General features: G+C 48.2%; 1 protein-coding gene across 1 annotated transcript; it reads right to left on the reverse strand.

The window, feature by feature from the left end:
* Positions 1–4,338: 4,338 nt before the first annotated feature.
* LOC135815879 (carboxy-terminal domain RNA polymerase II polypeptide A small phosphatase 1-like) lies at positions 4,339–6,333 on the reverse strand. The gene has a single exon (XM_065329228.1). It carries the CDS (start codon positions 5,744–5,746, stop codon positions 4,811–4,813), a length of 936 nt encoding a protein of 311 aa, XP_065185300.1. The 5' UTR covers positions 5,747–6,333; the 3' UTR covers positions 4,339–4,810.
* Positions 6,334–15,802: the final 9,469 nt, after the last annotated feature.

The raw sequence follows: 15,802 nt of genomic DNA on the forward strand, positions 1-15,802 counted from the left end.
ATGGTGCAGTCCCTTATGCCAAGTGTCGGATTTCACTTGCCACAACTGTACATGTACCGTACATGTAAAAAACTAGCGCTTGGCCGGCTGTGGTCCCAGTGTGGAAGTGCAAAATTATTTGAGTAACATGCCTGGTTGGCATGTACGAGTACTCTGTACAGTATGTGACCACACACATACAAAATTCATGACAACGTTGGGGTCCCATATCAGTTACCATGGCAACGGAGCGATTTTTCGTGGTATTTTGGGCGATATTTTGAATTTTCTGGAAAAAATTTCGGAGGAGAAATTGCGCACCATGTGGCCAGGCTTGGCAGAGAAGGGTGTCCGATTTTGGGCGAAAATTATTTGGCAGCACTGTCACCATGTATGGAGGTACTTCGAAGTAGAATTTTTTTGAATTCTTTATTCTCACGAATCAGTCACGATGGCACCAATTTGAAAGGGTTGTTGCGAACGGAGAAGAAGTGCCCAACCTTTTGTTTTTGAGGGCTTGAGGGCTGCTCAGCTGAAGAAGAGGTAATTCAAAGAAAATAGGCACTGTAGATCCGAGTCTTACTGTAGAAAGGCTAATTTTAGCGGGATTTTTTTAGCATTTTCTGAATCTGGACCAATTCGCGATGAAAATTAATAATACTTTTTTCAGCGATCCAAGTACTAGTTTCAGAGTTACAAAATAATGACTAGTACTGTACTATACGATCACAATTTCGATTGCCGCAGCACGGCTTAAGCGAAAACACTCCTTTCGATAAAATTGCTAATATATCACCTAATATATCACCCGCGCTAAAATTAACCGTTTCACAGTACGCAAGTTTGGGTACCTATCAAGGGGGGGGGGGGGGGGATCCTTCAGTTACTATAATAATTATACTCCGCAAAAAATCTGGCCCATGCTGCACGTGGTAATTGGTAACTAGTCGACTACCATGTGCAGCATTGGCCGGATTATTTTTGGCGAATCTAGTACCGCTTCACTGTATAGGCAAGGTATCTGTGTACTGTGGTGAAAGCCTTTTGTTCTCTACGCTTGCAGACAGTGGTGTACGTGTGGAGTTTGCAAACCACCAAAGTGATTTTCAAGAAAAAAATACACGTCATACCCACTTCTCACTGATCTCGAGATCGCGCTTCATATCATGGTGGGATGGTGATGTGGTGCATGTTGTCCTTTCTTTAAGGCTTCATGTATAATTATGTATGTACTCTGATAGCTGCTTCAAGACAAGGTGATCTGCAAAAGGCAGTTTTCGATTGTCCTGGTACCACACCTCAATATTGTAATATTATTCAGCGAGGGATGATGTCATGCGTTCAGGGTTCCAGGGTTACTCATATGCATGTCATAGCAATACAATCAAGTATACAAAGTGTTCAAGAGACTCGCACAATGACATGGCATGATTATGACTTTTGCATGTACTTCGAAGTACAAACCACGGTACACGTGCATCCAGTCATGCAAACATCAAAAGTGTCACGTGTCTTGTGCTTAGGAAATCCCCAAAACCTATAAATGAGCCCCTAAAGTCAGATTGAAATTTTGGATGCTATAGGCTTGTTAGCTGTTTCATCAATATGACTTGAACTGAATCCATGCACTCTCAGAAGCGTTTGGACAGAGGTGCAGCACTTGCCAAAATCCCAACATCACCCACCAGGGATGGCGTCTTCATCTTAGACTCCGGCCTTAGTCCTTACAGGTTTCTCCTCTCCGCATGCTAGTCATGAGACGGTGTGCCCAACGTACTTGTGACATTAACAGTACTAAGCTTCACGCATTGAGCGAGCATCACCTCCATCGGACAGCTGCACGGTGACCACTTGGTGAGTGAACGTAAGTTAGTCGGTGTGGAAACTGGCAGCCTCTCGTCTCCTGTGCGTGTGGACATCACTCCGCTCTCTATCTGAGCTGCTCAGAGTGGCCCTGGGTATTGTTTCCTCTCCCAATGCCACCATAATTATAATTATATTAAAAAATATGCACACTGAGAATAAAAATCCACCCAGTGGTTTGTTGGGACTCAAAGTTTCACTCTAAGGCGGTCATTAGCCAGCAATTAGAAAGCAACTTGAATTGTGCTGGCTAATGATGGCCTTAGCGTGAACATTGGAGTTTCAACAAACAACTGGGTGCATTCTCTTCCCAGTGCGTGAACGGACTTTGCACATTCTTGATCAAGCGCCATTGCAACGACAAGAGTACTACAATGTTCATTGTATCGGCTGGCTATCTGTCCATGTCCTCCAGTATCACATTGGCAGTCCTGAACTTGACATACGCCTGTCAGCCGTGAACAGGGCATGCCGTCTACATGTCATCATTCGCTCCTAATTTGGCTCCAGCGAACAGACCAGCCACCAACCCAGGACTGGGGTGTGTTAGAAATCCATGCAGGTGCCATGCTACAATGCAACATGCCATGCATGTGCTGTAACACACTAGCAAGTTGTGCATGTCAGCCGCATCCCCAGAAAAAGTGCATATCATGCAGTACTGGTCGAGCTCTGCTTTACTGAATGCAGTGCTAGCTGTGGGTGGCAACGAAAAAGTAACTCTGTGTGCGATCGCAAGGGCTCAGCTCCCACTGCCCATTCACCTGTCGTAACGCAACAAGACTGCGGCAGCGCGAAAGACGCACGTGCCGGGGGACAAGCGCCCGGGACTGCGTTGTACACACGGCACATCGTACGGATCAGTGGACAACCTGACTTGACGACACACCCTCGCACTCAACATTCATGTAGTCTTACCTGAATGAGGTTCGCATGTCGCAATCCAATGTCCAGGACACAGTCGTACATACTGCTGTACACATCAGATGTATTCGTCCTTCTGGCTTAGTCATGCGAGTGTCATATGAGTTGCTAAGTTCACCGCACAGCTCCTGCAGCAAGGAGACAAGCACAGTTCTATTGCCCACAGCACATCGTATACTGTACAAAGTACAATGTCATCGTATTGCCCACAAACTATCCATTACAAAATATAAAACAGAGGGGTTCCAGGCTGTCCAAGAGAGTGCTCAATACCGAGAGGTAGAGCTGGTTCAAACAATAGTGTAGTGCATTACAAAATATATTCATGAAAGAGTCTGCTATTGCCACTTCAGAGTACTTCTACAGAGAAGTTTGCTACTTCAACTACAAACGCCATTGCCCTTTGTAATTGGTGTGATACTGGTGCACTAACGACGAGTATTGTTAGTGGGTGGTCTTCAACATGCACACAAGGGTTCCCCAAGACTTACCGCCGGGTGAGATTGAACAGAGTGAACAACCTAAATCGCGGCGCACAGCTGACGCAACTCGAAGGCAATAGCAGCCTCGATATGACTATAATGAGTGATGGATGGCTGTGCCTCCCTGGCTGTCGTGGAGGCTAGGATGTCCCGTTGAGCCTTGCCCCGTGATTGTGCGGACTATGCTATGCTTCTCTTGCTGTCTGATCACATGCGACGTCATCATTATGTGATTTGTTTTCAATCCTCCGCCATGGCAAATTGTGTTTTGTTCGCCCGTAAAAGAGGCTTTTACTATAATGAGTGATACGTCGGGCAGCTAGCACGTCATAATTATAGCAAATTATTTTCCAGATTTGTTCAAGACAACGTGTACACTTCAAAGCAACTGGGCATGCCGCCTAAACATTACATGATGCTAACTTATCTAGAGAAACAGTCAATCGTCACTGATTTCATTTGCCAAATACCAAATATTTACAAACAGATACAGAACCGTCCTGTCAGATACAACATGCACTACGCACACAAGGCACAACTGCCCGGCTGACAGTAAAGTGAGTTCTGAAGGAGTTGATTTCTTGATCAAAAATAGGATAACAATCATCAATCAATTTTTTAAAGTCAAGTCTTGGCTTGCTGTCTTAACGCGACGCCCGTTTTAGCTGAAGGCGGACATGACGTGCGTCACAAATTAGGCACACAAACAACTGGGGATTCCGGGATGCCATCCTTAATCATACTACTGTATTGGTGAACTAAGCTATTAGGCTGTGTTTGATATCGCACTTGCTCGACTTATCCATGGATTTACTTTTCTGTACATGACTGTACTTTGTCATTTTCGGGCTTTCAAACGAATACTCTCCCCTTGTTACAGAATTCCAGGTAAACATGATTACAGACCACCCTAAAATGTTTTTAGTAAAATTTAGGCCAGGGAGGGGGGGGGGGGGCTGGATATTAGTACAGTAATGTGTTACTGCAGAACGGCTGTGGGACTACAAATACGGCATGGCCTATACTTTGATCATCCTCTCCCCCCCCTCAGCTCATCCATCAATCTACAGTCACATTCCCCGGAGTGATGTATTGTGACAGAACCACTCATACTCATATTGAGTTGAGAGGTCCTTTTTTCTCTTTCACATTCATGTTCTGGCTCTGAACAACAGCAGGGCTAGGCTAGGGCTAGGGATAGAGGTCGTCACAAATAAATAGAGAGAATAGACAATAGAAAAAAGGTTAGCTAAAAATTCGACATTTGTTATCAATTTGAAAAGGGGTGCCTTGTGGGCAACTAGTGTTTTTTCTCTAGCCAGATTTATGCCTCATGCCTTCTCCAGCAGCAGGAGGATGAAGACAGGAATAACTACACTGCGTGCTTGGTGGTTAGCATTCCAGCACCAGATCTCCACCATAAAAAGGCCCAGCCTCCTTGGGATTGCAACAAAATTTTAATGTTGTCCGCAACATCTAGCTGTTGAGGTCAGAGCCAACTGTACATGTGGCTGATTACGGGATGGAGATCTGGGCTACATGTGGTGGCTGCTAAAACATGATCAAGAGTAAGACTGTTTGAGGACATCAACGCAGTTCTCTACTTGTGTCAAACCTTCAAAGAACGGGATCAGCTCCAGTAGCTCCGTGTCGGTCGGATCGTCGAACCAGGAACCCACAGGCACGGCGTTGTCCGGATGAAAGATGTAGCTGGCCGGCGAGTTGTCGATGATGATCGTGTTGCACACCTCGCGTCCCATCCTGCTCAAGTCTTTCACGTAGTTCCCTTTGTAGTAGACACAGGCCTCCCGGAACAGGCGATGTCGGAAACAGCCTGTCCGGTCGAGCAAATCCGTCACGGGATCAGCATACTTGGCGAGCGACGCAGTGAATAGGACGCATTCGAACAGTTCTCCCATTCTCCTGAGGAACTGATCAACGTAGGGTCGCTTCAGCACGTACACCTGGTGAATGACGCCTTCAATCTCGACCGGTATTACGAAATCCGCGTTGGGGACGGGATTGAAACTGCTATGCACAAGGGTTTCGTCCAAATCAATCACGACGCATTTCTTGTGCCGATCCTCACTGCGCACCTCGCCGATCAGGCAATCGTCAGCGAGTGTAGGCTCGCCGGTGCTGGCAATGGTCGATTGGCACAACTTCGTGCTTGGCACCGTACTCCCATCGTCCGAGGACGACAGGCTGTCCACATTCTGTGACTCGCCTTGCTGTCCGTTTTTGCTGCGTGCGCAGCAAAGGATGGAGGCAAGCAGGCTTGTCCTACGCACTCCGGGTGCCGCCGGATTAGCTTGGTCATGGCCGAACTCGCCCTGGTCCTCGTCGTGCCCATTGCTGTTCACCATCGGCACATCATGTCCGCCGTTCACGCCGCTGTTTCCACTGGTGCTGCTGGTCGAGGTCGCGGTGCTACCAAATCCAGAACTGACCGGCGCACAATCGTCACGGGCCACCTGCGTTATAATGGATTGATCCATGTTTGCCTGATCGGTGGGTCGGGTGTAGATCAACACCGCGGTACCGCTAGCCGATCCCACAGCGGAACGGCTCGGCACGATAAAAGCACAGGACTAGTAAGAGTGTCCGTTCCTTTCGCGTTTGGCGCGCAGCCAGCAGAAATCAGAGAGTCACTTCCTTATCTCGCTTCACACGATCAGATCTGGATCTCCCTTCCTTCTTGATTGTCGCACCAGCGCTGCTGCTTCCTACGCAGACCTAGCTACGCGCAGGGGATACTACTAATCTGAGCCCAGTTTCCCTTTCCGCTGCATTTCTCTTTGCTCTGCGATCGTCGACAGGGTGATCAAACTCAAAGGTTTCAGTAGAGAGAAGGGTCGCTCAGTAGATCGGCACCACGCTCAACTGCAAGCCCTGGGGTTGGTTGGCTTGGCACAAAACTTCAAAATCCCCACATCAGGCACATGACGCGCGAGTCGTGTGTGCAGCGTTCCTGAGCTAGCTAGCTAGCTGCACGCTGGTCCTGCACCGTCGCGTGTCGACAGATCAGGCACAGCATGCTGAAGAGCGGAGTGGAGGCTACAAAAGTACAAGGCTGGATACCTGGACTAGGATTTTAGGAGCTCTGTCATGGTCACTACTACTACAGTACTAGTACTACTACTAGTACTAGTAGATCTACTACTGCTAGTGTCAGTAGTGGTCATGTAGTAGTGCACTCACTCATGTCATTATCATCACTGCAAGCACTGCGACATCATAACAATTTTTGTAGTGGTTCATACTCTACAGACAGGCATGTAGTGATGTCAGTCTGTACTGTAGATCTACTGACTTTCTGTACTGATCTCTCTTGTCCTGAGCCTGAGGCTGAGGTGAGCTGAGTGCTGCACCGCATGCGTTCTGCAAGTCCAGTCAGGTAAACCCCGTGCCATGCCTGCCATGCCCCAAACGGGCCGGGAGCGTGCCCAATCATCTCTCACTGTCACACCTCGACTCTCTACTACTAGTAGTAGTACAGTACTAGCCTAGTCTATGGCTCCACTCGACTCTACGTACCGTAGTTGTACTTGTAGTGTAGTCTCTAGCTAGCTAGCTCTACTCTACTGACTGTCTCTGCAGTGCAGTGTGAACAGGGTGACACTGCCAGTACGTAGACCATGGTAGACTCCGCAAGACTACAATCAGTAGGCACTACCCAACCCATGTCATGTTAGGACATTATCATACTCATAGACATAGGTAGATAACAGGGAGTCGTATAGACCATGAGTATGAGTATGACTCTGAGTCCTGAATGACCATGATGACCTGATCCTGAAACGCTAGCCTACTTGTGCAGATACAGTAGATGGCTGCAAACAATGACATTGTCATTGTCTGCAGAAAAATGTGAAAGAAAGAAGTGCACTCGTATCACCGCCTCCGCAATCGGCTAAGTCGTTCATGTCAAGTACCTGACCATGATGAATACTAGTACAAGTACTAGTATGTACGAGCTGTGCAGCACACTCACTGCGAGTGCGAGCTTAGCCGAGCTGGCTCAACTCTGCAGCGCAGTCACCATGGTCATACTGGTCCATACTAGTTTAGTACGGACTGTCAGTCATAGTGTACTACAGTGGAGATCGGATACAACGACCTTGCATACAACGACAGATTGAGTTTAGCGACACTGTTGCCCAAGTCGTTTACTAGTAGTAGTAGTGTAGTACCGTAACTAACTAATTACTTGGCGTAAGTCCTTTACTTTGTGAAGATTGTGGCAGACATTTTGTTCTCTCCCGAAGGAGTGTCGTTATATCCTATCTCCACTGTACATGTACTACTAGTACTAGTACTAAGTAGACCTACACTAAGTGTCGTAGTCATGGTCATGGTATCCTGTAGTCTGTAGATCTACCTGTATAGCTGTACGGCTGTAGGCTGTACTGCCACAGCGTTTACATAGTCATTCGCCGAGGAAGGACTGCAGTCTGTACAACATGCTCCGGATATCGATAGGACGCTACATGTATAATTATAGCGCTTGGGTCAGGTTTGAATTATTTTAAAATTATTATTAGATGCCGATGATTGGTCAATGGGAGCCCAGCGTGTCAGTCACGACGTCCAAATACTACTAAACAGGGAGGGTCGACTCCCTGCTAGTAAACAGTGGCGTGATCAGTGATCACGTGAGCTGTCGCACGTCATGTGGTGCCACTACACTCTACAGACGTATTTTTTTATTATTATATTTTTGAGGATTTCCCAAAGACGTAGTCTAAATTGAAGGAAGTTCCATTATAATGGGAGGCTGTAGGGTTGAGATAGCAGACAGTGGAGGGCTAATGATTGGTAATGAAAAGCCTAGCTAGAGAGATACAATTATGCTGAATGTTCCAGAATGGTCCTCTACTCAATAATACCTATAGCCTCGGGGTATGCCTTGAAATACGAATTATACCGAAACAGAAACACAACAATTAATAAGAATAAGCGCAACGTTCAAAGAAGGAGGACAGAGGCATGTCAGTGAGGAGTGGCATTGTGTTTGGTGTCAGAGAAGTGCGTGCAAATGTGACTGTGAAACAGGGACTGCGAGGCTGTGGCTCTCAGGTCTGCGGGCAAGGCATTCCAGACAGTAGCGGTGCGGAAGAGAAATGACCTCCCGGCGTGTTTCCCAACCCGTGGCAGAGTCAACGTACAGACTGTACATACCACTCAGTAACCATTCAGCCTTCAGCAGTTCAGGCATCACCACATCCCAGATCGGTGCTGCTCAATCCGATCACGTGATGAAAACGCGGGTGTCGTATGTTTCACTTGACAAGCGCGTATTACTACTCACCAGGCAAACTGTTAAGGAAAAGAGAGTAAGACAAGAGAGGGAGGGAGGAGAGAGAGAGAGAGAGAGAGAGAGAGAGAGAGAGAGAGAGAGAGAGAGAGAGAGAGAGAGAGAGAGAGAGAGAGAGAGAGAGAGAGAGAGAGAGATCGAGAGCCACTGCGACAGAAATACATGTACTGGTGAGGCTACAGGTGACTCCACTGACAAAGATATCTCAGTATCGCCGTGCCGGTAACCCACCAAAGTGATGTTGATGCGGCATTATTGTACAAAGAAGCACGTCGACCATGGCTGCTGTGACGTGTGTTTGTTGACACCTGTGAGTGGGGATCTATTGACCGGACCGGGAAGGACATCCTCAGGGAGAAGACGGGAAGGATCGCCGAAGGTCGTCAGGACTGGTGAAGGGGGTGGTGTTTAGGAGGGACTGTTCTCTATGCTGGCTCTGAACATGATGTTGCTGATGGGTTCGAACACTATCGTCCTGTGGGGCTTGAGGGAAGGGCGTACATGTACAGTGTATGCTGGTCAGACGAGGTATGCCAATTGCAATTGGCAACCCTTGTACTTGTAGAGGTAAGACAGTCCTGCCAGGAAGGCCGCTAGGCGGTGAGCCTCAGCATCCGTGTGGCTTTGCGCTGTGCTATGTCCAGCTTCCCAAAGTTGGTCTGGGCAGCACCTAGCCCGGCTAGTGTGGCATACTGATGTACAGGCCCCTGTAGACGGTGAGACGTCCAGCGGCATCCAGGATGAGGCTGCCTTCCGCATGAAATGGAGACGTTGATGTGCGCGCACGGAAAGCTGGTGAAGGTGAATGATGAAGTAATAGTTCAGCTTCTCGTCGAAGACCATTCCAAGGGGTTTTAAGGAGCTTCAACTGGCTGCTGACCGCGAGGGGCAGGGAGGCAGAGGAATTGAACAAATCTGGAGGGGTCGGCTTTCTGGTGGCTGGCATCAGCCGTGATTTAGTCGGCTCAAAGGTGACTCTCCAGGTGTTTCCCAGGCTTCTTCAGTTCCAGCCGGTAGACGGCTGTCTGGAGCAGGGAGTAGTAACTAGTATTGCACTACGCCCTGGTCTGGAGTGCAGTCGAGGCGGCCTCTACGGTTCGTCCAAGCATGACAGACGTGTACAGTGTAGTATCGTCAGCATACACAGCAATAGTGCCAACGTCGTTGTACATGTATACGCGTTCATATACATGTACTTCGAAGTACATGCAAGAAGCAATGTGGCCCCGAGAATACTGCGCTGAGTGACGCCTAGTGACCGGATAAGTAGTAGAGGGGTGGGGTCTATCTGTCCCTCAAGTTGTGGCCTCAACCTTCAGCTTGCAGCTTGGGATCCTGCAGGTATCACTAGCCAGGCCAGCAGCGATCCTCCAATCATGAATATCATAGCCTCGGAGCTTACAGATGAGCCCAGGCCAGGGTGTGAAACTCAGTCGCAGGTGCCTGCTACTTGTACATGTATATCTGTGTGTGTAGACTGTGGCGAGGGCCTGGATGCTTCCACCCTTACCAATGCCAAATGGTTACAGCCCATTCGTGCTGCAGTGACTTTAGGCGGTCAGGCGTGCCAATGGACAACTAGAAACCAAAATGGTCGGCAGGTGTCTATTGCTGTTTAGGTGTTTATTTTATTTTATTTTATTTATTTCACCTTCCCGCGGCCAGGGAATATAGTTATTTTTATGAGCTGCTGGTCGACTACACACTTTCCATAACCTTGGATACATGACTGTACCACAGTATGCAGAGCAAGGAAACTGTTTATTAACTGGTCGACGGACATCGCCCTTGGCCTTGGGCTTGTGGATGGGAACCACATTTATTCATTATTGCAACCAGGTACCTTCCGGGCTTTGGGCTGGTAGTCATGGGAGCGACAGGACGAGAACAGCCGCGACAGCGGCTTTGAGTGAGCTCAGACGCGCACTTCTAAAGTTTAGGACGCGACATGAAATGGAGTCTTTGCTTGCGAAACACATGGAGTCGGACGCTTTGGATACATGTACTTCCAGACGCCGGAGCTACATGTCCTTGAGCATTGCCGATTCGGATTCGACTCAGAATAGAATCAGTGCTCGACGGGAAAGGTAGGAGTGTGTCTTCAGTGAAATCATTTGGGACACTGCACTTCGGATCTCTGCAAAGAATGACTGGCAAATCAGAAAATGATTGCGCTATGAAAATAGTTCAAAATGCAGGTATTAAACAAAGAATGCTCGAGTGGTGATAAGGATGGGTACAATCATTACACTTTAGAAGTCAAGTGACAGCCCACAAAATCATAATTGGACTTCGAACATCACATCAAACACAAATACTTCACATTCCTACCTGAGTTCCACAAACTTATCTGGCATTGAAAAGCTTAGCAAGAGAGCAATCCGTGTTGTCTATGGGCTTCCCCCTGGGCAGCCGACCCAGCCTCTATTTAGTATTTGCTCAGCTTGGCGTCATTAGTGTTCCCTCTCGGTACATTCTTTTAAAATTCGTATCGATTTCTTCACCGGCGCTGTGTTAACCTACATGTATAAGACTAGCGGCTAGCAAATTACTGTGTTCTCTTTTCAAAGCCAGAGCTGAAGCAAACCCTGGTCAAGTAGCACGTGGAGCGACACAGAAGCAGCTACATGTACAAAGTTGCTGTAGTCATTTGTAGTTCTTCCTCCTGTCACTAGCTCTGACGCGTCTATCATTTTCATTTGAAAATTCATGGACATGCTGCCATCATCTGCTCGCTTGTGTACTCTGTCTATGAATGATAAATTTATCACCATATGCACTGAATTCCTGGGGCACCCTGTAAGACGACTAGTCGGTTGGATCCCCAAGTAAAAATGTCAACAACACTTCGGTTAGCTGACGGTAGGCGCTAGGCACCATGAATGGCCACCCTTTGTTAATTCATTGTTTAACGTCCTTTTTTTCGCGAAAAGGTACGCGGGAGGGCGAAAAAAAAAGCCCATTCCAAAAACTGGAAACCCCAATCAAACATTTTGACCAGTAAAGCATGTGATATATACAATATTTCTGGGTCTAACGGCACTTGCACTTTGCAGGCATAGAACAACACTCTTTGATGGTACATTGGAGCACATGCCTGATGAATCCAACAAAATAAAGTTATTATTAGTTATTATTAAAACAGGTACATAGCATGGAGTTAGCATGTCATGAATTCATTACATCTGGATTTTTACTAGGACACACACCGTACGATATTTAAAAGCCAACAAAAATGAAAAAGAAAACAAGACAAAGGCATGCCCGGGAGGCAAGATTATAAGTTAAGGTCATGATCGGCACACTGTGAAACTACACAATCATGTATTTACAACTTCGCATATTATTGGTACTACTACTTTCTTGTTTTTTTTTCGGTCGGAGGCAAAAAGGTACGCGGGCGCGCAACGAAAAAAGAAAGGGTGGCCTAACCATGATTCATGAAAGGCTGCTGGGGTGTGACGTAATGGTGCTGCGAGCTGCCAAAGCGACGAATCCGCCCCCCCCCCCCTCCCCCTGCAGGGTGGGGTGTCTAATGCTAACAAGTATTCAACAACTGCTTGTACTCTGATGAGTTGTTCGTATATTTGTTTGTTTGTGTTTATTGACTTCCCGTGGTCCTTTATTGAAAGAAACAAGCTAATCAGGAGTAACTATTTGCTGTCATGGAGTGCTTCTGATGGACAGGCAGAGGAGAGAGAAAGAAAGAGAGCGAGCGAGCAAGCGAGCGAGAGAGAGAGAGAGAGAGAGAGAGAGAGAGAGAGAGAGAGAGAGAGAGAGAGAGAGAGAGAGAGAGAGAGAGAGAGAGAGAGAGAGAGAGAGAGAGAGAGAGAGAGAGAGAGAGAGAGAGAGAGAGAGAGAGAGAGAGAGAGAGAGAGAGAGAGAGAGAGAGAGAGAGAGAGAGAGAGAGAGAGAGAGAGAGAGAGAGAGAGAGAGAGAGAGAGAGAGAGAGAGAGAGAGAGAGAGAGAGAGAGAGAGAGAGAGAGAGAGAGAGAGAGAGAGAGAGAGAGAGAGAGAGAGAGGAACGGAAGTCGCTGCACCTACCACTCCCTCTTCTCAGCATCATAGTCATCCACTCCAAGTTGCCACGGATGTCGCCCTGAAATGGGCCGACTCGGAAGGTGGACGCTTTAACCCCACGAAGTCTTTCCAAATGACGTTCTCCCCACGTACCAACGGACCGGACCCTCCAAACATCGGGCACCTGCGAATGAACCGGGAAGAAGTGCGCACGGTCAACACGCACCGCCATCTTGGCGTGCAAATAATGATAGCCACCTCAACTTCCAGTGCCACATCGAAACAATCACCACCAAATTTCGCCAATGCGTGGTACTACTTGCCCACATGTCGAGCCGCCTAACGCCGGAAGTTACAAACCGGCTTTATACTGGTTATGTCCGACCCACCATTGAATACGCCTCACCACTGTGGCAGTTCCAACTGTCCGCATCCCAAGCGGCTGTCCTTGAGCGTCTGCAAGCCAGATTGGCACGAGTCGTCTTGAGACAGTACGGTGTGCTTCCCTCCGCTACTGAACCGAAGGCATCTCTGTTCGCGCACCTCCAATGGCCCAGTCTGGCATGGCGGCGACACATCCAGTGCCTCCGGGAGCTCCATCACCTGGTCCACCACCAGACCACTGCCCTTATGGAGCTGGGCTATAGTCTCTCCACCAGCGCGCGGCGCCCTCTCCAACTTGTCCCGCCTGCCAGGGCGAACACCTACTCGCGTGCCACTTTCCTCTTTGTTATACCGCTGCCACCTGGAATTCTCTCCCCACTGACATTAGAACCACCCAAAATAGTCATTGCTTTGTGTCTCGTGTCCGTACATTCTTTGCCAACACCCGCTTTGAACCCGCTGGTTTCATTCCTTCCAGAGTTTCTACAACATAGTAACGAATGTCATGGCTGATTTCTACACTACGCATTTGTTGTAACCCTTCCTCTTCTCAAACTTACAGTACTGCAGTACTGTAAGTACTGCATACTAAGGGAAGCTGGGGTTTTAATAGTGACAGATCGAATAATAATTATAGTGCTCTGCAACCGGCGCTGCGGATGATATCTGCATATAGTGCAGACATGAGAACGAATTCTACCTATCTAACTTCACACCTCCAGTTACATAAACCAGGATTTCTTTTTGTATCTGCATGTACATGTACATGTATACCGTCAATTTCGCATGGACTGACTGTACTCCCCACACCCCAGCATGATCTCTCTGTTTCCCAGGCTGCCAGCCTGTCTGTCTTTCTGCTTGCCAGTCTGGCTCTCTCTCTTCCTCCCTCCCCCAGTCCCTCCCTCCCTCCCTCCCTCCCTCCCTCTCTCTCTCTCTCTCTCTCTCTCTCTCTCTCTCTCTCTCTCTCTCTCTCTCTCTCTCTCTCTCTCTCTCTTTAAAAAAAAAAAAATATTTATGGATTCCCCAGAGGCCTAAGTCGAGGGGGTCTCCGTTCATGGCTTACTGAGAATTATTATATCTGCAAAATTATAACAATCATATAGATTGAGAAGAGGAAGGGTTACAACAAATGCGTAGTGTAGAAATCAGCCATGACATTCGTTACTATGTTGTAGAAACTCTGGAAGGAATGAAACCAGCGGGTTCAAAGCGGGTGTTGGCAAAGAATGTACGGACACGAGACACAAAGCAATGACTATTTTGGGTGGTTCTAATGTCAGTGGGGAGAGAATTCCAGGTGGCAGCGGTATAACAAAGAGGAAAGTGGCACGCGAGTAGGTGTTCGCCCTGGCAGGCGGGACAAGTTGGAGGGGCGCCGCGCGCTGGTGGAGAGACTATAGCCCAGCTCCATAAGGGCAGTGGTCTGGTGGTGGACCAGGTGATGGAGCTCCCGGAGGCACTGGATGTGTCGCCGCCATGCCAGACTGGGCCACTGCTCAATACAGTCATAGTGTTTCGGGGAATTCACCCCTCAAGGGCCCTCATCAGTTGAGCTTGAGTAGGCTGAGGAAGATTGTGCCTGAAGAGCACCACCTGATATATGAGTGCTCTCCAGGCACCATCAAAAGGGATCCAAACTTACAGAGACGCTCCGTTTCCAGCGCGACAAACACCTCGTGAACACTAGATACTCAGTAGCAGCGTGAGTCAGTGCCGCTCATGGAGGTGCTGAACAAGCGCTGAGGACCGTTAATTAACTGCCATTCTTTTCTTTTCTTTAGTTCAACCCTATCACTCAGCAACTTCGTCTACTTTGATGTGTTCGGCTCGTGATCCGTTATTGAGCGAAACCAGCTTGTCAGGAAACTACTTCCTTCTGTGGAGTATTGTTGGTGGGCTGTCGAACTGTCCGTGCTGGTGTCCGCAAGCGGGGTTACGTATAGGCTCATCTGGTCAGAAGAAGAACCTTATGACGGATGGACGGACAAAATTATTTTGTACTTTATATGTTGCTGTTGTTGTGTTTATTTCAATTCGCAAACCAAACGGGCAGATCTGCCCAATGAAAAGGTGGCGAATGCAGATAGAAAGCGGTAATAAATGAAATTGGGGACTGATGTAATTAGGATAGAGGTGGAGAAAAACTAAGCCAGCTGATCATCAAATAGGACGTTTGGTACTCTAGGTACTAAGGGTGTGCGGGATCATGCTGGCGCGGAACTGGCGGAGCGTGGAGATGGCACGTATGTCACTGGGTAAGGTGTTCCACAGCTGGGCGCCCCGGAACGCGAGGCAACCCTTGCCGAACCTGGTGGAAGCTGGCGGTTGGCGCAGACCCATGGTGGAGTGCAACCTAGTTGGGCCATATAGCAACATCTCAAGGCGCAGTGGGGACGTTCGACCACCAGCCAATGTGGAGAGAGTGGGTGTTAGCCGACCACGGCAGATAAGTAGTATAGAGGTTGCGAGGGAAATAAGAAACTCACTAGCAACAGGGATATTAAACTTGTAGTGGGTAGCATGGGCAATTTCATCAAGAGTAGATGATGGGAGTATGCGGGGTTAGCGGAGGAGAATTTCAAGGATCTCAAGTCTTGTGATCATCTAAAGCTTTGCAGCAGTGGACGAGGAGGAAATGAAAATGGCATCAAACGAACAAGAGATTTGTCTCCGTGATTGCATGAGGTCACAGGCTCATGACTGTGGTATTCATCCGTAGCTATTCCCTTCGAGGACAAGCCACACAAAGCAAGGTGTGCGTGTGTGTGTATGTGTGTGTGTGTGTGTGTGTGTGTGTGTGTGTGTGCGTGTGTGTGTGCGTGTGTGTGTG

This window comes from Sycon ciliatum, chromosome 1 (genome assembly GCF_964019385.1).
Source record: "Sycon ciliatum chromosome 1, ocSycCili1.1, whole genome shotgun sequence".
Taxonomy (NCBI): Eukaryota; Metazoa; Porifera; class Calcarea; order Leucosolenida; family Sycettidae; genus Sycon; species Sycon ciliatum.